General features: G+C 37.9%; 2 protein-coding genes across 2 annotated transcripts in view; both read left to right on the top strand.

Moving 5' to 3' along the window:
• COL24A1 (collagen type XXIV alpha 1 chain) overlaps positions 1 to 15,438 on the top strand; it is a 128,432-nt gene extending 112,994 nt beyond the window's left edge. The window contains exons 50-60 of the mRNA XM_027882935.1: positions 43 to 96; positions 392 to 454; positions 1,542 to 1,595; positions 3,136 to 3,171; positions 8,807 to 8,842; positions 8,937 to 8,963; positions 10,022 to 10,087; positions 10,674 to 10,842; positions 11,445 to 11,554; positions 12,668 to 12,883; positions 13,994 to 15,438. Of these exons, the coding sequence (XP_027738736.1) occupies positions 43 to 96; positions 392 to 454; positions 1,542 to 1,595; positions 3,136 to 3,171; positions 8,807 to 8,842; positions 8,937 to 8,963; positions 10,022 to 10,087; positions 10,674 to 10,842; positions 11,445 to 11,554; positions 12,668 to 12,883; positions 13,994 to 14,140 (978 nt within the window). The 3' untranslated portion in view covers positions 14,141 to 15,438. The remainder of the gene's footprint in view (positions 1 to 42; positions 97 to 391; positions 455 to 1,541; positions 1,596 to 3,135; positions 3,172 to 8,806; positions 8,843 to 8,936; positions 8,964 to 10,021; positions 10,088 to 10,673; positions 10,843 to 11,444; positions 11,555 to 12,667; positions 12,884 to 13,993) is intronic.
• Positions 15,439 to 16,306: 868 nt separating this feature from the next.
• ZNHIT6 (zinc finger HIT-type containing 6) overlaps positions 16,307 to 24,700 on the top strand; it is a 32,138-nt gene continuing 23,744 nt past the window's right edge. Inside the window, exons 1-5 of the mRNA XM_027882932.1 lie at positions 16,307 to 16,389; positions 17,619 to 17,684; positions 17,769 to 17,875; positions 17,961 to 18,046; positions 19,278 to 19,381. Of these exons, the coding sequence (XP_027738733.1) occupies positions 16,307 to 16,389; positions 17,619 to 17,684; positions 17,769 to 17,875; positions 17,961 to 18,046; positions 19,278 to 19,381 (446 nt within the window). The remainder of the gene's footprint in view (positions 16,390 to 17,618; positions 17,685 to 17,768; positions 17,876 to 17,960; positions 18,047 to 19,277; positions 19,382 to 24,700) is intronic.

Below are 24,700 nucleotides of genomic sequence, written 5' to 3'. Positions count from 1 at the left end.
ACAAACATGAAATAATAGTAAGGATGCCTGCTCCTATTACAGGGAGAAGATGGAGATCAAGGTTTAATGGGGTTTCAAGGATTCCCAGGTCCAAAAGTATGTGCTTGTTCTTTTCTGTTAGATTTAAGCCATTACAGGGAGAGAAAACATTAGGAAAGATTAGAATTAATCATCTTTAACAGTAATTTGTTCAAAATACCTCTAAACTGTTGGAACATGACAGGCAGAACTGCATATTCCATGTCTAAGGATAAATATTCTGTGTCAGTGCACTTGGTATTTTCACTGTTACTACTCTTAGCAATTATCGTACTTTCACTGATTACAAGAGACTGAAACATGTGGATAGCTAATGTCCATATTTGACTAAATTGTTCCTTTGCATTTTCAGGGTCCTGCAGGGGACATTGGCTTAGTTGGAATTCTGGGCCCAAAAGGTCCAACAGGCCAAGTTGTAAGTGTTTCAATCCATGAAAGAGATTGTCAGCGTGGTTTGCACGTGGCATACATTTTTAACTCTGAAAACCATCTTTTTTCTTATTAACAAGGCCAGAACCCTTAACAAAACCTTTCTGTCTGAGATTCTGACTCTTCTAGAAGCACTTTACTTGTGCTGCAATGCTGCTCTGGTTGCAACGTGCTTAGAGACACACAAGTTTTTAATATTGAAAGAAAAAGGCAAGCTCTACTTACTAATTGTGGCTCTCCTAGCATAGTTTCGTCTGCACAAGTAATCTTATGACTGGCATATATTTGTCTATTGGGGTTGAAATTTCCTCTCACTGGCAAAAGTGCTGATTCCATAACTCTGTCCTACAGCAAAAGAGAGAAGGATCAAACTTTGCCTGCAGTAAGATAGAGTGGTGCTCAGCCATTATTGATTAATAGGCAGTCTTTCTTTAATATTTTCTTTTTATCATCCAGCTTACAGCATCAAGTTTTGTAAGAGGAAAGGTTGCAGCATAGAAGACCTTAGTTCAAAATGTTCTTCTCTCTCTACTGCCATTGCCACTACAGAACTGAAATTTGTTCAGTAAACCAGATGCATAACAGCAGCTTTAGGTGCCTGTTCTAATAGCTGCCTTATTTTTCTAAATATTCCTATACAAGAGAAACACTGGACATGAGCAGTTTGCTCTAAATGAAATGGAACAGGAAAGTAACATTTTAACAGCACTTACTGGCAGCCTTACAAGACTATTTGTGGCCAGTAATATAGCTTAAGATATGGTTGATTGTAGCTCAATAAATACATAGTCTTTTGTAATCAGAGCGCTTAAGTTTCCACTGTTTTTAGTGCATCAACTTTCACATTAAATAATGTATGTGGGCTTTCCAACCACAACTATTGCAATTCTTAAATTACTTACCTTAGTGATTTTGTTGCAATGTGCACTCAATATTTAGAAAGAGAGTATCACCATGATCTTTTGGATATTTGACAAGGCTATGTCCTGAGCAACTTTAAACCAGAATGTGTCATAGGGATTTTCTTAATTTTGTAAATACCGTGGACTAATAAATTCTTTGCTTGTTTACAGGGATATATTGGCCCTGTTGGTCAAGAAGGCATAACAGGCCCAACTGGCAGGCCTGTAAGTTTCCCTTTATTTTGGCGTAATTTGTTTATTTCACCTACCCTTTCATTAAGTAATCTTCTTTTGCAACTAGCAACCTTCTGATTTCTTCTGTTTGCATATAGCCAATCGGACCTCCTTTTTTTATACCGTACAAGTGAGCTAATGTGTGTGACTCCAGCATCTGTAATACAAGAAAAAAAATTACAAGAGCCTATGACAAAGACATTGCAATGGCCTTCTGTCAAAGTACAGGACACAGAGGGCATGCCTACAGGGGCAGGGAGCAAGTCAAGGTGTAAAACAGCACATAGTAACTGCCACCTGGATATTCTTTCTCAGCCTTAGATCTGAGATATCTAGAGAGTATCACACTTGATTTCAATATAATTTATATGTTGTGAGCTGAACTGTCCAGAGTGCCCCTCTAGATACTCTGGGAATGCCCACAAACCCTTATAAGGGTCTTCCCTTACATGATGAGGTCCCTGTTACAATTCAAATATCTCAGCCTTTCTGACAACCTTCAATGCACCCCAAGTTGCCTGCAGTGGGGAAGCTCTGTCCTCATCCCCATTTCCATCAGTTGTCACAATCCCAGTGCCAGAGCCAGATTTGTTTTGCAAGAGAAAACCCCATGGCTCATGTCTTATGACTACCCAACCATGCAAGGTAATTTTAGAAGCTCTTTGGACCATGCAGGTTACTCTGATGAACTAGGCATGGAGCAGATGAGAATATCTAGAAACTGAAATAATCATAAAAATAACAAATACACAAAAGTAATAAATGCAAATATTCACAAGTGAAAAAGAAGGTTAATGTTCCATCTACAATTCTTTCCACTTGCTGGGAAAAACAGTGCTTTAAATCTTGCTCTATTCTTTTCAATTGCACCAAGGAGAAAAACTTTACAGTTGTGTGTACTTGTATGAAGGCTTTCAATAGACTTCATATTGAATATAATACTTTGTCATTATCACTCAAAAAGCATTATAGTTGAATATTACTTACGTGTTATGAAATGCAGCCATCAAGATACAAAATTCTTCCAGGAAAGAACTGTAAGATTGTTGCCATCCTTGGAAACAGTTTAAGTGCAAAACTAGCCAAAAATGTCAGAAAAACTGTGTCTAATCTGATTGTGAGAGGAAAACTAATAGCATAAGAAAACCTTATATGTGATGAATATATTTCTTCAGTGATGGGGAGTACTGAGTTTTGTTCCCTGCTCTTAAGATGGTGAACCGCTGATGTTTTACAGTGGATGAAATTGTGGGGAATATAGCTGATTGACAGGGACAACATTTATGGGGAAAAATCATATTTGCAAGCTGAAGAAAACAACTTTCCATAAACAGAAATTGTAAAATGTTTTCAAGTAATTTAGTTTTCTAGTAGTACAGAAAAATCAAACCCCCAGAGTTGTAAATACTTCCACAGATGAGACTGGACTACTTTTCATGCGAGTAGTATAACTCGCTTGGTTATTAATCTGCTTATTTCGGTCGTAGGCATCTAGAAAGTATATTGGATTAACAGCTTCTCTTTCTTACAGGGACCGAGAGGTGAAAAGGGCACAAGGGGTGAAATGGTAAGATGAAACAATTTTGTGCTTCCATAATTTTGGCTGTGTAAAAACTATTCATATGTTACACTGAGTGTACTCCTGCATGCTCTGAATGCCAGGCAGTTGTGTTGTGCTCTGGGAGAGCACTGGCCAAGAAAGCTGTTAGCAAGTGTCAACAATCTAACCCTTTCTTGTTAGAGTTAACTTATATAGATATGACCAGTGACTGTGAGCTGTTGGGCAAGTGATCACAGAGCAGGCACATACTCCAAATCTGTCTTAGTTCAGACCTAAAAGAAAAATCTTCTGTTGCATTTGTTGTCAATGCTCCAGTGCCTCCCAGAATGCATGCACATGTTCATAGATCTGTATCACTGTCTCTAGAGAGGGAGAAGTTCAGGAGAAGACTAGACCTTGTCCTGATGGATAAGGATGTGTCCATGCAATGTACACCAACTGTAGGAACAGTAGGCAGCGCAGATAGGTTATGACCTTGCTGTCTTTCATCTTTCAGTAAGAATATTACACTAGTTCTTGTATGTTAATAAATGTTGGATTTAATTTTAAAATTGTGTGAGTTAGTAAAAGCTCCTATTAATCATGGCTATGTGAACTTAAAGCCATTAAGTTACCATGTTTACAGCAAATATGAACTCAAATTTGGTAACTATGATATTACCTTACACAGCAGATGTATTCGTTCCTTTTTCATTAACTAGCAGATATGATCTTGCTCCTGTAACTCTGACCCTGTCTTTCACCCCATCTCATTTAAAATAATTTAGTTTCACTCTTCTTATTATATTTTGCTTTTAGCAGCCACCTGTAAAAAACTCCAATCTGACTTATTAAAATGTTGAAAAATAAAACAGAAATATTATTAATATCTTAAGGAATTAAAACTTGGAACTAAGCTTATTCTATATGTCTTGGAGACCTTTTTTCTTTGATACTAATGCTCTTCTCTTTGGTCCTAATGCTCTTGAGGCATCTGCTATCTCAGAATAAGAGAAAAACTAGTTTCTTAATTTCTGCTGCTGTTATCCATCTTAACATTTTTCTACTGTTTGTTCATAAGAATTATTATGACAGCATAGAGCTAAAAGTGCTGACGCTTGAAAAACCAATAAAACTCATTCAAAACAATGAACAAGAAACATCCGTTTCCATTATTGGTGCTGGTGTTTAAGAAGTTAATTCCTAAAAACGTTCTTGAGTTCATCAAGATAAGTTAATCCAGTAAGACTGTCCTCAGAACAAGAATGTTTAATTTTAAATCATATACAGTGGCATTACTTTCCCAAAAAACGAGGGATTTATTTCCAACTATTTTCAGATACAAAGGAGAGAAAATTATTTTCATCCAACTGTGTATTCTGAGCTTTTATTTATACTTCTAAAATTTATATTGGCATTCTTCCTAGAATTACATAGATTTTAACCTTTTTGTACTATCCAAGTTTTAGTTATATTTTTTAGTCTCTCTGAGTTACAGTGTTCATTACTAGCAAAAAAATGTCCTTTTATCCCCTGGAAAATGGAAGGTAAAATCATGTCTTTTTATTGAGATCAGTGGTGAAACAAGGCTCATGTCCTGTAGGCCATTTTTGGATAGTCAGAAACAGAGTTCATTGAAAAATCTTAATAAAAATTTAATCAATAATTATTGAAACAATTTTTCAATTCAAAATAATAATTTCATTGTGATTGGACATGGAATACACTTAGGATTATTGTTTCAGGATTCTGACATTTCTGAAAGTGAATTTTCATTTTCTGAATGTTTTTTGTTTCATGGCATGTCACCTAATCAATTATAATATACAACCATAAGATAATCCAGGTTGTAAGTGATCTCAAGACATTTAAATGGGAAGCTGGTCCAGAAAAGAATCCGGGCTGAGATCAGACCACATCACTCAGGGCTTTATTAACCCAAGTCTTGGAAACTCCCAAGAATGGAGATTGAATAATCTCGTTGGGTAATGCATTCCATTCTGTGATTATCCTCGAGTTGAAAAAAGATATGATATGATAAGGCATAATATTTTCTATTATCATATTTTATTTTAGGTTTACAATCATCAATGCCAGCTGCTAAACTCTATTGTATATCAGACTATTATATTGCAGGATGTTACTAGGCTTTACACACTATGAAATATGGTGACATAACATCAAGATCACAAAAGTGGTCAGGGAAAGCTTAACATTAATATTTTTTGTTTAAACTACAGTCTTCAAAAATTTCAAGTGTCTTGGAAAATATGGAGGTCCTTGGGATTGCTCATGTTTTCAGGTATCATTGCATATAAAATTAAGACCTTGTTGAATTAGAAACAGATTGGGACTTTGGCCTTTGAACTTCTGCTCAATCAAATAGGGTGATTAAAGAATTAAAGAGTGCACTGAAAGTAACTGGTTTAGTCTCTGCTTTTGTTTTTATGAACTGGAATTACACTTTTCACACTTAAACTCTAATGCGATCAAAGGGCAAATTAAGTAGATTTGTAAAGGTAATCCTGTACATTCCAGCAAAACACTTAGCAATTAACTTAGTCCATGAGAAGTGTAATTTAACCTTATTTTGGTGCCATGCAGCAGAAAGAAGGAGCATTGGTAAAATCCCTATAGAATTTTCAATGCACTCTGTGCAGTTTCATTATATTTTAAAGGTTTGTAAAGATAATTGATACATCCCTCTGAAGTTTTAATGCGTGTAAGAAATGTAATATTTCCCCAAGTAGTTCACTATAGTCAACAAATAGCATTCAGTATTTCTCTTTTTTCACATGGGTTTTATTGGCAAGAAGATAGTGAATCAAGACAATTGGCATTCCTCTTTTGCAAAATACCTTAAACTCACTGGAACAGTGTAGGGTTTTATTTTCAAAACATTCAGTTTTATCTCAGAAACCACTATAAATTTGAGCTGTTCTTTTCCCAAGACTTTCTGAGTCTTAAAATTGTAGCACATGCCAAGAACATAGAACATTAACTGGAGCATTCAGTCATCTGAAAAATCTACTGGAATGTCTAAATCTCAGCACTCAGAACAAGGACATCTATTCATCAGAGACCAGTGGTTACTTAGGGACAAACTGTTGAAGACTTTGTGCCTTGCCTTGACTTGGTATTTGCATAATCAAGTCCTGAACCAAGATAAACAAATATATCCTCACAATGTCAAATTCGTTTCTCAATTTTCTTTTTCCCACTGTCTCTTTAATTTTATACTAAACTTACTTTGCTAAGCATGATCAGAAGGTCCAATAATATATTCACATGAGACTGAAGGTATCCTGGAGCAGTCAAACAGCACCTGAGCTGCTGATCTGATTAATTAAATTTGGAGTCAGCCTTCTCAGCTGGCATACAACAATGTGGTTCTGCAAAACTCAGTTGACTTGCAACAGCTGAGGAACTATGCCAAAATAGTGAATGTAATCTCTGCAAATTCGTATTAGTTTTCTAATAATGAATAGCAGCAATATTTTATGTGTATTTAATAGTAATAGGATTCAAAGAAAATTTCAAGCTGGGCAATAATCAAACTCAGAAGAGTAAAGGGAAGCTAAGTGCTTGACACAGAACCTACAGGGATTTCTACACTACTAGTACTTCATATGCTAATATGACTTACTCTTTAATTTCCATTTTCCAACATTAATCATTAACATCTTTTATAAAGATGTTCATCAGTAAATATTTACATAAAAGGTGGCTTACAGTCCCTTCTTTGGGTGTAAGTGGATGAAACATAAATAAATAAGGTCAAGATGTATCAGTTGAGAAGTGAACAATATTTACAATCCCTGGATCTTATGCTGTTAAGGTCTTCTTGGTTAAGTATCAGAAATCCATCTATCTAACCATCCAGAAATTGCTTCAGTTTTAAATCTCCTCTGTTCTTCAACAAACACATGTAAAACAGGGATCTTGGCATCAAAGCCATTTGGTGTCCATCAACATAGCCTTGCTGACATAAATCTGGTGCTAGAAATTACACAATGGCCCCTGCTTTTCACACCCTTCATTGTCCAGCGCCTGAGACCCCTCTGGCATGGCCAGGGTGGGTGTTGGGCAGGCATACTTAACTTGTGCAGCTATTGTTGTGACCCCTGACAGGTGCATTCCCTGGTAGCTACCATGTGCTCTGCCTCAGGAATGTGTATAGAGATAGTAAGAAACATAGCTGATATTCTCCTAAGAACTGATAAATTTGCAGCCTTAGTGACTTAAACCACTCCTATCTGCTTTGAGATCCTTTTTTTAAATGTACATTAATTAATATTAGATTGAATCTGGCCTTCCTTTAACCATTTCCAGCTGTCCTTGCTGGTGGCAGCTGGAGAACAGCCTGAGTTCAGAAGTTGTAGCATGAAGTGACACAGAGATCTTGCTTGCTGTGAAATCTCACAGCAGGAATACTTATTATTATATCAAGTGATTTACAACTTAATTCCTATTTGACTAGAACTGTTCCACAATATTTGTCAGCATGGCCATGTCACATAAGATTATTTCTCTTTTGGCAGAGATTTAGTTCTAGCGTGACCATACTGATGTGTGAGGGCTTTTCCTGGAAGAGCTTATTGTGCTCAAGTAATTGATACAAGCACCACTGGCAAAAGAATGTTTTGCTTGAATTGACTCAGTTGTGTTAAAAGGTTTTACTAATTTGAGGTGCAAATCTAGCCTATGCCTTTCATTCCTTCTTCTCTTTTGCTCGTCTTAAGACACTGCTACCCACTCTTTTCCCTGTTATTGTTTGTGCTATTCTCTTTGTTGTAACAGCTCCTAGAGCCTTTGCGTATATGGAGATTGAAGATAAGAGTCTAACAGAGACACTACTAACATTGTATATTAATAAATATTCATGATCATTTTATTTTAATGTGAATAGTTGATCAAAGAGAGAATAATTCAAATGGGTTTATTGTATTGGAAGGGCCCATGTTCAACCCTAAGGCACCCTGAAACTCAGATTTAAGGCTATGTGTGCTGTTTGCACTGTGAGCTCAGGAAAAGCAGCTGTTCCTGCTCCTCCTCTCCTCCTCACTGCATTATCCTACACACTAAAATTAATCTACTTACAACGAGAAAATAAGGGCATAACTTCTTAAATACAGAGGAAACCTGCAATATCATTGTGGAACAATGAACATAACACGTTCTGGTTGAAAATTGACACTGCTAATAAATTAAACTAGTAAACGTCTAGCACATACTCATCGAGTAAAGTGGATCAGTTAATTTTTTGCAACTATCCCTAACATTACTTACAATCCTTTTATGATCATTTATCTCTTGCAGTACTTATGTTGTCAACATGCATATAACACTGGCACAACATATAGCACGTTATATATTAATACTTTTTACAACTTTTAATGTTCCCTTACTATCAAAAGTAATTGGAGAAACAAGTGACCAAACAACACAGAAATTCCAACAGGAATATTCATGTGTTAACAGAGTAGGGCACTTTACTACAGTAACTAATAATCTACAGCTTTACCACAGCTTGTATCACATCATCTTCATTGTAAACACTGGGGCATTTTATGATTTAAAAAATACATTTAAAAATGTATTTAAAATTTAAAACAAGAGATGTTTATGAATCACTGTTGCATTTTATCTTTGTTTTTTTTAGGGTCCTCAGGGACTGCAGGGCCAGCCAGGGCCACCTGTAAGTGCATAAAAAAACATGACTTATTTTTTCACTGTGATTGCATTACATAAAGATGTGAAGCATCTAATGTCTATCTTTTTACATTTTCCAGGGACCCCCTGGACCCCCAGGACCAAGGGTAAATTCTGTAACAGCCCTAATCTCTAGTACAGTGCTTTTTTGAAAGTCAAAATAGCAGGATCCTCCTCAAATGCTTCTTCCATCATTGCATCTGAAATGCAAATACATTTTTCTACATCTATCAGTACAGCAAAACATTTTTTGAACCTTCTTACTCTTTCAGTTCTGTTCAACCATGCTGGTGAGCCCTCAACAGGCAATTATTATGGACATGCTCATACTTTTGACATAGGTTAGCTTTGTCACACTCTAAAAAGTTTTTCTCCTGTATTTGGATGCTCTGAAAGTCAGTAACAGAAAATTTTGTGCCGTTTCTGGCTCAGATATTCTCCATAGACAGATATATACATAAATAGATATAGAGATAGATAGATGTAAATATATGCACACAGATTTAATTTCTTAAGGGATTATGCCAGTTAGGACAAACTCAACATCTGTAGGGTCCTAAAGCTGTAGCGATATATGTAATCTGAGATTAAATTGCAAGAACTAGATGCTTGTGTGGGTGATTTCATTATTTTAAATTATACAAACCTTTTGGCTGGATCTGGTATATATGTCACACAAAGTGCAGAGAATGAAGATACACAAGAAACAGGCTTCTTCCTTTAGCGGAGGTTTGTCAGTCTTGGTACTTGCTCATACATGAGGGAGAGTGATCCATCAGCTGATGATATCTGATTCAGATATTCTTCGTGGGCTTCTCTGTAAAGGAATAACACCTTTTCATACATAGCTGGATTGGTTTCTTTAATTATATTAATTAAATGGCTGGGTGGAATAAGTTGGGACATTAATCTGTAACAGGTTCCAGAAGTATGATCATTAAATGGGGTATGGGTGTACAAATAAAAATCAAATGTGCTTTTTGTGTATGCATACTTGCATTTTTTGGAAATTAAAGGAAGGATCCTATTTTAAATGTGTTTGCAATTAATTATTTTCTAAAAGGACAAAATAATAAAGCTGTCATGTGCTTAAAGAATTTATCATCTGCATTTTTGAATATTCTTTTTCACCTTTTTATATTTACATCATTTTATATTGTTTTAGAAACAAGTGGACCTCAATGCTGCTGTTAGAGCTTTATTTGAGTCAAATGCTGCCCTTCAGATGGAGGTAATATATTTCACTGTGTTTACATTGTCAAACAGGGTATGCAATTACAATCCTACTTGTTGAGGACAGAACAGGATTTCTTTTCAAAGACTTAGTTTAAAATCAATCATGGATAGCAAGTAATTATTGTAGAAAGTAATTAAACATGCTAGGATTTATAGGAAAAATTAAGAAAACCAGAAATACTTCTACTTTTTTGTCATGATTGTTAGTAATGGAAATTTACTATCACACATAGTGGACTGTATCTGTTCAGCCACAGATAATTATAGTGTTTGAAAAAAAAAAAAAGACATATGTGTGTGGCCCCATTGATTTCAAGAAAATGTATTCATATTTTTATATCAATATACCATAATGACAAATTTGCATGATCTAAACCGGTAACATCACTTCTCTGACAGCTTCAATAAAATGTACTAATTTTATCAGGATGTATTATTCTTATCCTGTTTTATACAGCTGATTGCATTCCTATAAGTACTTTGTTTCTGTCTGGCTATTCAATGGCCAATTGACTTTTACTGCATGTACTGTTGTTGTGATACTTCTTTGTGGTAACACATTTGCTAATGGCCCTTGGCAGAAATACCAGAATACTGAAGTAACTTTACTAGATCACAGTACAGAGATATTCAAAACGCTCCACTACCTTAGCAATTTACTGCACAGCATCAAGAACCCTCTTGGCACACGGGATAACCCAGCACGCATCTGCAGGGATTTGCTTAATTGTGAACGTAAAGTGTCAGATGGTAAGTACTCCCTTTCACTAAAGCTTGAACACAAGTAGCTTTGAAATGTGTTGCTTCCAAACATTACTTTCTGCATGAAAATTCTGATGTGTAGATTTTTTTGTTATGTTCTGTTGCAGTTTGTCTTTATTTCACCTGAAGGATGCAATTTCTGAGTTTTAAAGGTGGAAGTATATAGCTATATAATATTATCTAGGTATTAGAGACTGAATTATATCTGTCAGTAACAGAGGTATCCAGAAAATTTGAAACTGAATCCAATTTTGTGATTAAAAGTTTTCCAAGTATTTATAGCTAATCTTAAAATGATTTTTTTGTGGATCAGATCCTATATTCCTTTCTCATTATATAGAATCTGATCCACAAAAAATTCATTGTAATTGTAATCATAATTGGATGGTTATGATAATTTTGGTCAGTACCTGTTAGTAGTATAATTATAATAGTGAAAAGACTTTCATGTCCCTTTTCTTTCATTTCTTTGTGAAGCTATGGTGATTATATATGTAATACTTGCCAAGAAACATGGAATATTTTAGCAAACTGTTTAGTAGCAATTATATTTTGTTTTTTGTTTTCCATCTGAAATTATACACTAATAGGAAAATACTGGATTGACCCAAACATTGGATGTCCTTCTGATGCCATTGAAGTTTTCTGCAACTTCACTGCAGGTGGTCAGACATGTTTAACACCATTGTCTGTGACAAAGGTATATATTGCTTCTAGAAAGGCTGTGTCTGTGCTTGAACTCTAAACTAATGTATGCTTATTTACTTAACTCATGAAAAGGTGTAAAATTTTGGGGGGGGGGGGGTGTTATTGTGCATCTTTGAGGAAGAACATATTATATATTCTGTTATAAAAGTTACAGATTTTCTGGAGTTGTACGTGTTAGTGAACTCTCACTGTGATCATTTACTCAGTTTCCATGCTGATAGAATTAATTAGTTTTGCTTTATACTTTCCTATACAAGGCATCAAAATAAGCCTAAAATGCTTCTGAGCTATACTGGTATCTCATCACTCAGGGCAGTAAGAGTGTGGAGATGCTGAGGTCTTTGCGATGGGAAGGATGAAAATTATTCCTGCTTTTCAACACCTAGGTACTTTAAAATGCCGTTAGGGAGAGACTGGTTTCCTTTATATCATTAGTTCATGCTCCTTTTTACATGAAGTTCTTAAACTCTTGGGAAAAGAAATTTTTTGTTTGTGGAGTTTTGCATATACACTGTAGTCACTGAAGAGCATCAGAAATGCCATGAAGTTCACATACGCATTCCTATGTTTGAAAGTTCTCTGAATATGAAATAGTCTTTGAGAAATTTGTATTGAGTAATGAGTAACTATATTTTCTGTCTAAAATCAAAATATGCTTGTGAATTTTTGCATTTGTAATGGGATATTGGTATTGCCAGAACCTGTGGTCTAAGAAGACTAAACAGCAGAGATGTGGCTGCAGTTAAAACACTGCTGCTGATAATATCTTTGAATTACAAAAGCATTTGTTTCAGTTTCCTTATTTGAAAACATTTTTTCTGCCCAGCTGTGTTTCAGTAGTTATAAGCATTTGCAAATGTTTATATTTAAGCTTTAAAAATGTCCTATGAAAGCTTCTGTTTGTAGTAATCACTGTAATAGAACCTGACATCTCCCCTGAAGAATGCAAATCATGCTCTTTAGCATTGATCCCAATGTATATAAAAATGTATACATTCTCCCATGCCTGAACACCACACTTGTATGTTCATGGCACTTTGTGTTGCTGTGGCTATTCAGCATAGTTCAGCTGTAAGTCTAACCATGTCTTCCTCTTATAATTTAGCTGGAGTTTGGCATTGGAAAAGTGCAGATGAACTTCCTACATTTACTGAGCTCAGAAGCAACCCACAGCATCACAGTTCATTGTCTGAACACACCACTGTGGGGATTAAACAAAGCAGGTGGCCGGAAGACATCAGTTACCTTCAAAGGATGGAATGGTCAAATATTCAAAGCAAATACGCTGCTTGAACCAAAGGTCCTTATGGATGAATGCATGGTAAATATTTTTTAGCACTGGCATTATTAAAACAGTTTTGGAGTTACTGTGTAGATTTGAGACATTTTGTAAAAGTCTTGGAGAACACTGTGAAATATAGCAACCAAGCATCTTACACTTTCAGTATTTTATAGCTCTACTTTAATTTGCAATAACAAAAGACATGAGGCTGGTTCAATATCAATATAGGAGTGCCAAGTGTGATTTTTAATCTCAAAACAGAAAGTGGCTTTTTTGAGGCATTTCAAAGCTATTATGCTTCCAACCTTTATTAGCAGATGCTAGTTAGATGCTCTAGCTTGTGTCATGCAGATAAAGTATGGCCGTTAGAGCCCCTTCTCCCCACCTTCCAGTCTGTTTGGGACTGTTTTATTCCCTGAGAAAAATTAGGGCATACTGAGATGGCTTTTGAGAAGTGCCATTTTTCTGTGAGATTCTACAAGGTGTGTCACTCTTTCTGTGGGAAACTACTGTACGGGTCCGCTGCAGAATATGACACATTCCCCTCTCTGGGAGGATTCCATTTTTCAGTGGAACACACTGTACTTGATGTTTTTTAAGAACGGATTGATTGCAAACATCAAGGCACTCGCAGCCTCAGGTTCTGTTATAATACTATTTTAAAATTATTATGAGGTATCAGTTTTTACTGAGATTTTTTTTTAAAAGGATTAGAGTAAGCAATAAAAAGCTCATGTCAATAATGCATCTCTGATTCCCTTGTTTATTTTTCAAGGGCCTACAGGGTCATTCAAGTGCCTGTAGAGTTGATAACCTGACACCTGCTATTCAGATTTGGGGGTGAATTTCGAATCTGTATGAATCACTTTGCTTGCAAAGGTGTTCTGCTCTGAGCCATGTTGCACTGTGTCTGCATCCACTCCAAGTGGATCCTGGGCTCAGCTGTTTTCCAGCTTCAGCTTTGCCCAGAGTACCCATGGTATCGCAAGGGAGAAATGACATTTGTAAAACTAGATGGTTTCTATAGGAATTGCTAGAAGAAAGAAGTGTTTCTGTGCACTACTTCTCTCCCTCTCTATAAGCACGATTTTCATTTGTGTTTTGAAGCACATCTTTTATATGAATCTAATATTCTTCTGTGTGTTGCAGATTGAAGATGGCAGCTGGCGTAAGACACAGTTCTTTTTTCACACTCAGGACACCAGTCAGCTTCCAGTGGTTCAAGTTAACGCACTTCCTCACCTCAAACCAGGACAGCAGCACTTCGTAGAAAGTGGTTCAGTGTGCTTCCTTTAAGGTTTCTGTCCTGGTTTTTTTTCATCAACACGGAGTTTCTGCATAGATTGAATGCAAAAGTAATGATCCATTACAGGCAAAATGACTAGGAAACTAAGAATCATTTTAAGTACTCTTGGTTAAAGAACCTCAGGAAGAAAAAGACTTCCTCCTAAGGAGAAATAGCATTGAAAAATAAAAGAAAGAGAGAAAAGACTGCAACAGTTTTCCTAAAGTATTTAAAAATAAATTTCTTGGTGCTTTCTTGCATAATTTCCTGGAATGGAGTATCTGAACATGAATTTTTTTCAGGATTTCAAGTGTTCTTAACAATTTCTTTAACACCACTGCAAAAAAATCATTCTGAGAAAAGCTGGAGGCATATGATTCTAAGGAGCAATATCTGCTAATGCTCCTAAATGTGCAATAGCTTATATATGAAAAGTGAATCATGCCGCAGTACAGTACAATATGTTTTCTTCTCTTAAACATTGTTTTACTCTAGTCCTTTGTGGACACATACATCTGAACAGATGGCACACTACCTCTTTCATGTTTCCTGTCTGTGTTGCCTTGGTGCTTTTCATAACACAAGGTGCTTGTGGCCTTAGCAGAGATTATTTGAGTCCCTTTTCTTTCAGACTGTATGTGCTGGTTACATCAGGAAATGTTTCTGTTGTAAAGGTACTTATTTTAAATCGTCGGTCACATACTTCGCTACAATGAGAACGTTATTTATGTGGATTTCTTGTTTAAAATATTTTTGTGTACTATTTTGGAAAATGGTATATAGGACAGCACATTGTATATGATGCATATATTCAGAACAGTTTGCTTTACAGCCATTGTAAAAATTCTTGTAGAAAAGCTACCTAAAGTAGTTTTGAGTTTTGGATTCTGTATTTCAGTTAACATTGCAAATGCCAAAGCCATCTTCGGATGATACATTCTGTATATATTTTGTAACTTCTGAAAAAATCTACTACAGCATGTCTTCTGAACAGCTGCTGTTACACTAAATGCTAAACAGCATTTCATACTTTAAGAAATTCCATTTTTTTGCAAAGTTATTAGATCATTTTGGGTTTTTGTAATTAATTCTAAAATGTTCAACTAAATTTTTTTAGTAAAAAAGAACAATTTTACCATTAGCAAAAGCACTCTCTATATTGATATGCCTCTACCTGTTAACAATTCAAAGTGTGCTCAGGAGTACATGGCAAGGTGATACCAGACTGTAAAGGGGAGCAGGGGAGTGTTCTGCTTGATCTTCAGGAAACCACACTTACCAAAGTATAATAAAATAAGCTTCCAAGCTATCTGTTTGTCTTTTACTATTCTGTTTCGTGTTGTGTAGGTCATTTTTAGTAAGGATGAAAATCCTGTGGAAGGGCACTTCTGTTAAGTGGTAGTGCTTGTCTTCCCAAGGGGAAAGGCATATTCTATACGCCATGGAATATGGCCAGGGGACAGTGTTTGCTTTTACAAGGTAACATACATGTATATCCCATTTAACATTTTGTATTGAAGCATCAGTTTTGACTACTTTGAGAAAATCTGTTAAAACCGAAGACGAAACAAGATCACAGAGTGATGATGAAGGTTAGAGAAACTGTCCAACTTCTTTCATTTTCAAGATCAAAACACTGACATTATCACTTGACATTTGCTCTTAGTTTGGCTTTGGAGCTGATGTTGTGACAAATGTTTGTTGTGTTTTTTTAAGATTATAATCTTTTAGAAAATGTTCTGCTTCACGTATATTTTTTTCGTCTCACTGTCCTATTTTTGGAAGTTCTACATCCTAGAAATTATCTGTTTTAAAAACGAGGAGCTTAAAGCTTTAGGAGGCTGCTCGGATGTGTGTTTCTGTAGTTGAGGCAAAAATGCTCATCCCGCGCGGACAGACGGGACGCCGAGCTGGAGCAGCTGGACACGGGCAGGTAACGATGTACCCCGGGGTTGGGAAGCGCCGCAACTGTGTTGCGAAACCGCCAGTTTTGGACAGCCTCCGGTGCGTTTTGGGGAGTCTCCGGCGTGTTTCGGAAAGCCTCCGGCACCGGGACGCGCGTCCCGCTCTGTGAGGGAGCGGTGCCGGGAGCGGCCGCCAGGCGGCGCCGCCGCGCAGGGGAGGGCGCTGTGGCCCCGCCCGGCCCGTGGGGCCCCGCGCGGGGCGGCGGCGCGGCCATGGCGGAGCGGGACGGTGGCGGCACAGGCGGCACGGGCAGCGCCCCACGGGCCGCGGGCGGCGGGAAGATGTCCCTGCACAGGTAGGGCCGGTACCGCGCTCCCGCCACCCCCGCGGCCGCCGGAGGGAAGAGACAGTGCAGGGTCGGCACGGCGAGGATCCTGTGCCCTGCAGCCCCCTCGTTTCCTTCAGCGGGCGGGGCCGTTCCCGTACGAGCGAGGGCCCCGCGGCACGCCCGGCGCAGCTCTCTGAACCACTGCGGTGCGGCCGGCACTGCGGAGATACCGCAAGAGCGGGAAAAGGGGTCATGCTCAGAGTAATTCCCCGTTTCTGCTTTTCAGGAAAAAAAAAAAGCACTTTTTTCGAGTTCTTTTAACACTTCGTGCTACCGGTATACAGATCCACCGGCTCGTCAGGAGGTGATGCTGCTGAGCTTGTCCTTCAGACCCCTCTGCCAGCGGGCAGCAAGCACGTGGTGCGGAGAGGGAGAGAAAAGGCTTGAGGCTGACACTTTGCTTCTAACCGTTGGAAATGGTGGCTTGGTACCAAGAAAACTTTACTGAAGTGCAAGAAGGGTTATTTCTCTCCCCTACTTGTCAGAGTTAAAAAAAAAAAAAGGAAAGTTATGATTATTTCAGTTATATATCAAGAACTTTTTTCTAAGAATAGGAGAAGCATCTCTTATAATAGCTTGGTTAAAAAGCATAAGATCATATTTGTAGAGGATTTTTTTTTTTACTGATATTTGTTAGCTGTATTCATAAGGCTTACACTTTATGTCTGAAAGGTTCCCTGACTTTGGGGTTTGCACTGCTGACAGCCAGAAGTTGTTTGGCTGACCATGTTGTTATGGTCTTTCTGTTTCAGTGAAAAAAAGAGTGCTTTATTGCAAATTCTCGGCATTTATTTTCCATTTACCTAAAGTGGGAGTATTATAAGCCAACGTGGTACAGTGCACATTACAGGTGATGTGAATGGAGAAAAGCATTGCTACAACCAGGCCACAGAGTAAACTGCTAAAGGCTTGCTATGGTTCCAGGTCTGAGCATGGTTGGGTTTTTTTTGCTTCCAGGTACATGCGCTGTGTTTTAATATCTGCGTGTTTGAATACGTTCCTTTTAGCTTGTGTTGTTTTGTCTGACGCCTTTTTAATCCAGAGCATTCGTATTTTCTCTCTTCTTTCGAAGTGCTGATAGCTTTTCCCGAAAATGCTATGGATGGCCTAGTGCCTGGCTGTTGAGCAGGCACCTTCTTAGACCAGTCAGGCACAAAGATGCTGCTTCATTAAGACGTGTTTTTTACTTCTTTCAGATGTGAAACCTGTAGCAAAGAAGAAGCTAAATACAGATGTCCGCGATGCATGAAATATTCGTGCAGGTATCTGTTATCTGAATTAAACTGTTGTGGTTATTTTCTCCATTATGTGCTAAACATGTTTCTCCTTTCCTTTTGTCGTTTCAGTCTGTTGTGTGTAAAGAAACATAAGCTTGCACTGAGCTGTAACGGAGTGAGGGATAAAACAGCGTTTGTCTCTGTAAATGAATTTACTGACTTGAACCTTTTGAGTGGTAAGAACGTACCTTGTGCTTTTTAAAATTCTTTGCTTTTACTAGGTTAGCACTGCATTTCTCTGTGTTCTTTTCTTATCTTCAGATTATCGTTTCCTGGAAGATGTATCAAGGACAGCTGATGCTGCTGCTCGACATTGTACTGTGCATAGTCCAGCAACAAAAAGACTTGTAAGTTTTTAATTAACCACTTGGTCTGTTAGGGTTGACCACCTTTGAATTTCCACTGAGACAGTTCCAGTCCAGATTTCAGAGCTGATACCTCTTCTATGAAGGTATGGCCCTGAATTTTAGAGCCAGAAATCAAAAGGAGTCTCTAGGTTTATGCAAAAATTGTATTGATGGCTATGTCCAGTTGCTTAGAAGAATAGATTGCTAACTCTGTACGTTCTTAAAATTGATGCGTGATCACTGTCACTGTTGGATAATAGATGTGTGTTAAGAAAGCCTGAATGTTTCCTTCCACCTCCACAATACTATTGAATTTTTAAGTACAAAATTCCAAGTTAAGCAATGGATTTATTAATTGCCTAAAAATTATTATGTGCTTCCCAATATGCTAAATGAAGCCACCTAATGTTCTTCAGAGAATAAGTCTGCACAAGTATGACTTAAAAGCCAGCCTTCTAAAGGTGAACGGGCTTTTGTTGAAACTCTTTCAAAAACCAACCAATCAAGTAAACATACCTCCCAAAGAAACAAACAAACCAACCAACCAAATCTGATACAAAATATTTTGACTTGTTGATATGTCACAAAAAGGCATCCGGGCCTTTTTTTAACAGTCTTGTGAAGACGTCTTTAAATATAGTACTGAACTCAGAGAGAACTCGTGTTGATGACAAAATAAATTCCGAAGACTCCAGCTTTCCCTCGGACTGGAGTCATACTCTATGTGTGTGCTTGGTACCATGATGTCCTGAAAACACGGGCTGAAGATAGTAAGATAGGTAGCAGTCTTTGGGGTGTGGTACTAGGTATGTTTGTAGGATGATACCTGTAGTGCTACCTTTAAATCAGAATTTGTCAGTGTCTGAGATAGTGTTTGTGTATCCCTTCTGCTAACAGGGTTGTAGCCCAAAAAGCAGCCACATGGTGGTATTATACCCAAAAGAGCAGGCTGTGACTTTTGTGATATGTTAAAGAACTTTTACTATGAAGAGGCCATTGGTGTCTTCTTCTTTAATCAAAGAAAAATTGCTCCTGAAAATGTTTCAGAGAGTTTCTAGGCTTACTTTATTAACTTTTTCATTCATTGTGGGTTTTTTTAAATTCAAAGTATTGTATTCAATATGGCCTTTTCCACAATTTTCTAATAATTCCTGTCACCTTTATTGTTTAACTTTCAGGTTTTTAATATATTATTCAGAGTTTTTTAAACGCTGTTTTTATTTTTTGCCAGTTACAGTGTTTGAGAAACAAAGCTCGAGGGCGTAATATTGAGCTGAAAACACTGCCTGTGGGATTTACAAAAAGAAGAGAAAATTCAACTACATTCAATTCCACGTGAGTCTTCAGTTGGTTACAGTCAGCAATATTTTGTTTTCACTAAGCATATAGTGATGAGAATTTGAGTTCATACCAATACGTTTGCTTTTAAAATCTGTTAGATGCACGTTCTTTTTTTTAAAAACTATGTAGAGTTAGTATTTCATGCCTCTGGTTTTCATTTTTTATGCTCTTTGAGCTCAGTTTAACAGCTTACATAATTGATGCTTTATTTGAAAAATACCAATATTGTGTAATAGTAGGTGTGGGTTTTTTTTCTTGTAATTAACATTGAGTTTTGTTGCTGGAAAAAGAAAACGCTTCTTCAAAGTCTTATGATAGAGGATTGATGCAGAAGGCTTGCACAAATTCCTCTCTCTGAAAAGGCTGAGTTCAAGTCTGAAGAGGTGCTTCCAATACAGTTCTGAGTTGCATACTGTGATGGGAGTTGCTATGCTGGAGGATGTGAATGTTTGGTACAGCACAGCTTAGACAAGTGCAGACAGTCAGGTATGAATTCAGGAAGAAGGCTTAGGAGACTTTAAATATTCTTCTCTTTATCTGCTCTGTGGGTTTTCTCTGATATTTAGATTTTGTATTTTAAGGTATTTTCACAGTAAAAACAAATTGTGAAGTATTTTATTGTGACAGCAATCAGAGTTCAGCTCAGTGATATACTGGGGAAAATACAAATGCCTTCTGAGATTCTCACTGCAGTGAGCAGTGCTGGATCCCCCTGACGGCTCCTTCACTTGTTTCCTTCATAGTCTCAGTTTTGGTGGCAAGTTGTGTTTTCAGGATGTATTTTTCCCTCTGTTCTGGTAGCCGTGTGCTCTGCCGGCCGTGTGCTGTCAGGCACTGGCTGGCCACCAGAGGTCTGTCTCTGACAGAGTAATAACCAGCTGGAAACTTGTTGGTAGACCCACCTGTATTGTTCAAGCTGTTTTGGGGCAAAAGCGCAAGGTATGGTTTTTGTAAGTATATTAGTTTTCAGAAGAACATTAGGCATGAAATAGATGTAGAAGTGTAACCTTTTGAAGTTACATATTTTATTGATTCTGCTAGAGAAAGCCCAGGGTGAACTGATGAAAAGAAAGGAAATCTGAGGTAATTTCTCTTCCCTCTATCCCAAATTAATAGGTCCCTGAGGCTCTCCCATCATAACAGACCAGGTTGTAGTCCCAAAACTTGCAGAGGTTGTGTCCCTCTGCACTGGCTTTCTTTTCCTTGGCTGCATGCTCTGCATTCTACAGATACCTTTTACTAGTCTCCTGCTGTTGTAATATCTCTGGCTTAGAGCTGAGTTTCACCTTCGTGGGGAATTTCCTTAATGTCATGGATAAAACAACATAAACACCCTTAACAAGTACAGAGCAAGGAGTAGTCTAAAAGAGCAAGAGCAGGAAACCCAGGGATGCTGCATCCAGTAACTAAGAGGACAGAAGAATGGAAAGAGCACAAATACAGGGAGGGCTGACATTTTTGAGAAGATCCTGACCATGGTACAGTGCTGTGCTGGGAAAAATTTGCTTTCATGCACCATGTTCTCTTTCCTCTAGAAAGCCTTTTTGGGTACACTCTGAAGCATAGCTTTTGCTGGGAACAAACTAAGCTTTGAGCAGATTATGCTTTCGTGTGTATCGTGTGCTTTTTGTTGTTTAACATGAGCAGATTTAAAAATGGAGCAAGGAGGTGACTTCTTGGCAAATAGGCATGGAAATATTTCACAGACTGACTGGGAGAATGCTTTACTGTTTTTTATCAGTAGTAAAGTCGTGGGGCACTTTTGTTGTTGATGTGGAACGGTAGCCTTTCTGGGGCTTTCACATCGCACTAGAAAGAACATGATAACATTCTCTGTTCTGAAGAGGATAGGAAATAACTTTTTTTCTTGTAGAGACTGTCCAAAGGTATGGAATACACTCAGTGAATATTACACAACGGATATATTTCCTCTCTATTGCTGCTGCTTTTGCTCACACAACAATGGGCTGTTTGAATTCAACAATATAGATTAAAAATTATCCTGTTTTTTGGGGTTCTTTTTTGGGTTTTTTGGTTGTTAGTTTTGGGTTTTTTTAATTGACTTGTTCTACTGACTTTCCTTAAATGGGTTCGTGAGGAATCAAGTTTGATCAAACCAGTGAATATCAGGCATTTAACACCTGTCCCATGTGACTTCGTGACGCCTGTAACATGTTTGAATATTACGTTCAAATTGGGTAAAGCTGTGCGAATAGTCACGTGTCAGTTATATGAGCTCAGGGCCTAGTGTGTCCCTCTTCTATAGATCTGAACCTCTTCTCATGCTGTTTGTCAGTTGAGATTTGTAGAGAGATTTCTCCAAAGGGTGGAGGTTGGAAACTGCTCAACATATGTGCGTGGAAAACTGAGAACAGTCTTCTCTGATGTCCTCTTCATGCTCTCCCTGCGAGCCAACTGTTGCGCTGTACAAGGCAGGAACGAGAGTAATCCAAAACTAGGAAGTACAAGATGTATTCATGTGGCATCCCCTGCCCATGCCAGTTCTGGAGGACAGATCAGTGTTGTTTCAATGTGTTAACCAGCCTTTTCATTTCCTGGTTTCCATTAGTTTGTTTGCTAAATTTGATGTTGTGAAAGCATACATGCCAATGCTGGGCAACACGCAGATTAGACTAACTTGTGATATTGAATACTTAGATAATGGAAGGTCATTAGAAAGTAGAGTCTGCGTCCAGTTTGTGAACTCATGGTACATCTGACTTACAAATTATTTTTAATGTGCTGCTTCATCCTATTTTTTCCTGTGGTGCCCTTATTTTCCAATAGAATTGAAAGTTCCCCACTGGATGCATTCTGCTGTGGAGTTGGTGGGGTGACTTGCTGTGATAGGAGGCCTTTGGGAAAGGGGTGGAGAACGTGCCCAGGCTGGGACAAGGCATAGAGGAGCAACTGGGAAGCACTAGCCATCAGGTGATAAAAGAAGAATGGAGAGACCTTGCAACTCCATGGCTCCTGGTTCCCTGGCAGGAGATGATGATGGCGGTAGTGAGAGACTGAAATGGAGCAGTGCAGCTCCCTCAACTCTACAGCTTGTGCTGCCCTGCTCCGACCCTCCCTGCTGGTTACGCTGTCATAGGCATCTCCACCCAGCTTCCTACCTGCTCCATTCACAGCATCTCCCAGACAAAATCCTTTTCACCTCTCCTCCCTGCCAAGAGAGCCCAGAGGGCTACAGGTCTCTTCCCTTGTGGAAGGCATGCCTGCAGCTTGACAGCATTTGGTCAGAGGATATGTGTGGGAGAAGGAAGAAGCTTTTACATTTTCTCTCTCCTTTGATTTAATTGTGAGAACAAAATATGGTATGGAGATCGGGTGTTAGCATCAGTTAAGAGAATATATCAGTGTTACAGAAGCTACTTGTGAGGTACACCTGAAAGCCCTTAAAATGTCAACTCTGATCTTAACTTAGATAGGAATAATTAGAATAAATTGTTTGAAGTGTTGACAATCTTGAGAATTTAACAAGGAGATTTCTGAGCTGGGTTTTGGCCTAATATTACACTGGGGGAGCTGTTAAACTTGAATTTAGTTGTTACTTAGTACATAGTTTTGCTTGCTTTCTTAGTCCCACTAAAGTAAGTTCTCAGGCAAAGGAATGCCAGTCTGGGGTGGTCAGAGAGCAGCATGTTCTGGCATTTCAGTAAATCAGTAGCATTTTAAGGCATGCTCATGTGAATTCTGTACCTTAGAATTAGTTTTTTCTAGTTTTTTACAACTGAAATGCATAATTTTCATAGTGAATCTGATGGTAATTTTATTTGCATAAGTAAAGGGGACAGTAGTTTTATTTTTTAAAGATTATTATTATAGTTTAGGTTACTCTGCCTTGATAGTGTCCTTTTGATTTACACAGGGCTCTCAGTTCAAGCCTGGTGTGTTTGATATTGCAGCACACATGGTTAGTAACATTCCTGCTCTTCTGAGGCCCCCTGATAGAAGACCACATGTGTTATAGAGGAAGTGCACTTCAGTGCCTTCATTGATTGTCTGACTGTTTACTGTAACTAGGAAACATACAGACTTTCAGTAGAAATACTTCACTTTTGCTGTGTATATTTCAAATCCGGGAATTAGCTTGATAAATTTTCAAGAAGACAGAAACATCCTCTTTTTCCTGCTTCTGTTAGAAGTGCAATGAAGTCAATTTGGCACTAGGAACACAGAGTTTCAGGGGACCAGAGGAGATGAAATCACATCTCTGCATGTTCTCTTAATTTAATTTTTTAAGAGAATCTCTTCCCTTACTTGGGCTGAATCTTCGTTTACTTAAGAAGGTTGAGGAAGGCAGTATTATCCAAAAGTATGCATACTGAACACCCAGTACTTCTATTAAACTTCAGCGCAATATGTGAGAGTATTGGGTATTGTCAGATGAAAGAACAACTGGTCTGTCATTAAACTTCATGTCCTTTTAATCTCTTTTATGAGTCCAAAATGACACAGACAGGACATATGACAGTATTCACACTTTGATGCAAGATGTCCTGTAGTCCTTGAAACATTTTAAGAATATTAGTTGCTAAATAGAAGCAAAATCACAAGTGAATCACTATCTTTGAGAAGCTGGCAGTGAAGTAGTTCTGCAGAGCCAGAACTGCAGTTGCTGTCTTAGGATGTGAGGAATTTAAAATTTTTGTCAATATATGTTTTAGTTTGCATACATATATACACACACTTCTAAAGGTTATATAAATCTTAAACCTTCTGCTGCATTCTAGGCTAAACTGGGAGGAAATGTTCAGAGGAAACCTAGGTAAGAAAGTTAAGCTTTATGAGATATTTCATACATGTTTTAAGAACTATGTAACCATTAAAACTTCTAAAAATCTGCCAAGGCACTTAACAGGTATGTCCAAATCGTAGGTCTGTCCTTTAATACCCGGTAGCTGTTCTGCCTATACCTGCAGTACTTTGAGCATCTTCCCAGATACTGCAGTAACTGTAAAAGGCGATGAGGATTTTTGCAGTTCTGAGAGCCAGCTGAGGTAACAGTCATGTTGTATATATTGGTGCTGTCTTTGTAACGTCAGAAATAAAAATCTTTCCATTGTTGCTGTGAAAAATTTTAAAATCATTTACATGTAGTTCTGTGAAATCTGCAGTAGATTATAGAAAATAAGTTTTTGGAAGTTTTAGCAGAAGTGAAAGGTAGGTAGTTACTTTGCTTTAGAAGAACAGTGGTTGTGAAACAGTCTGTGCAGTTCCGAACATATTTTGCAGCTACATCGCATGCAAGGGAAGAGATACTTGGCTCCTCTTTTTCCCTCTGATCGGTTTCCATGCTTCTGAAGT

Source organism: Empidonax traillii, unplaced genomic scaffold (genome assembly GCF_003031625.1).
Source record: "Empidonax traillii isolate 1590-97213 ecotype Southwest subspecies unplaced genomic scaffold, ASM303162v1 scaffold114:size1751661, whole genome shotgun sequence".
NCBI classification, from domain to species: domain Eukaryota; kingdom Metazoa; phylum Chordata; class Aves; order Passeriformes; family Tyrannidae; genus Empidonax; species Empidonax traillii.
The sequence above is the reverse complement of the archived record's forward strand: the minus strand, read 5'-3'. Positions and strand labels throughout refer to the sequence as shown.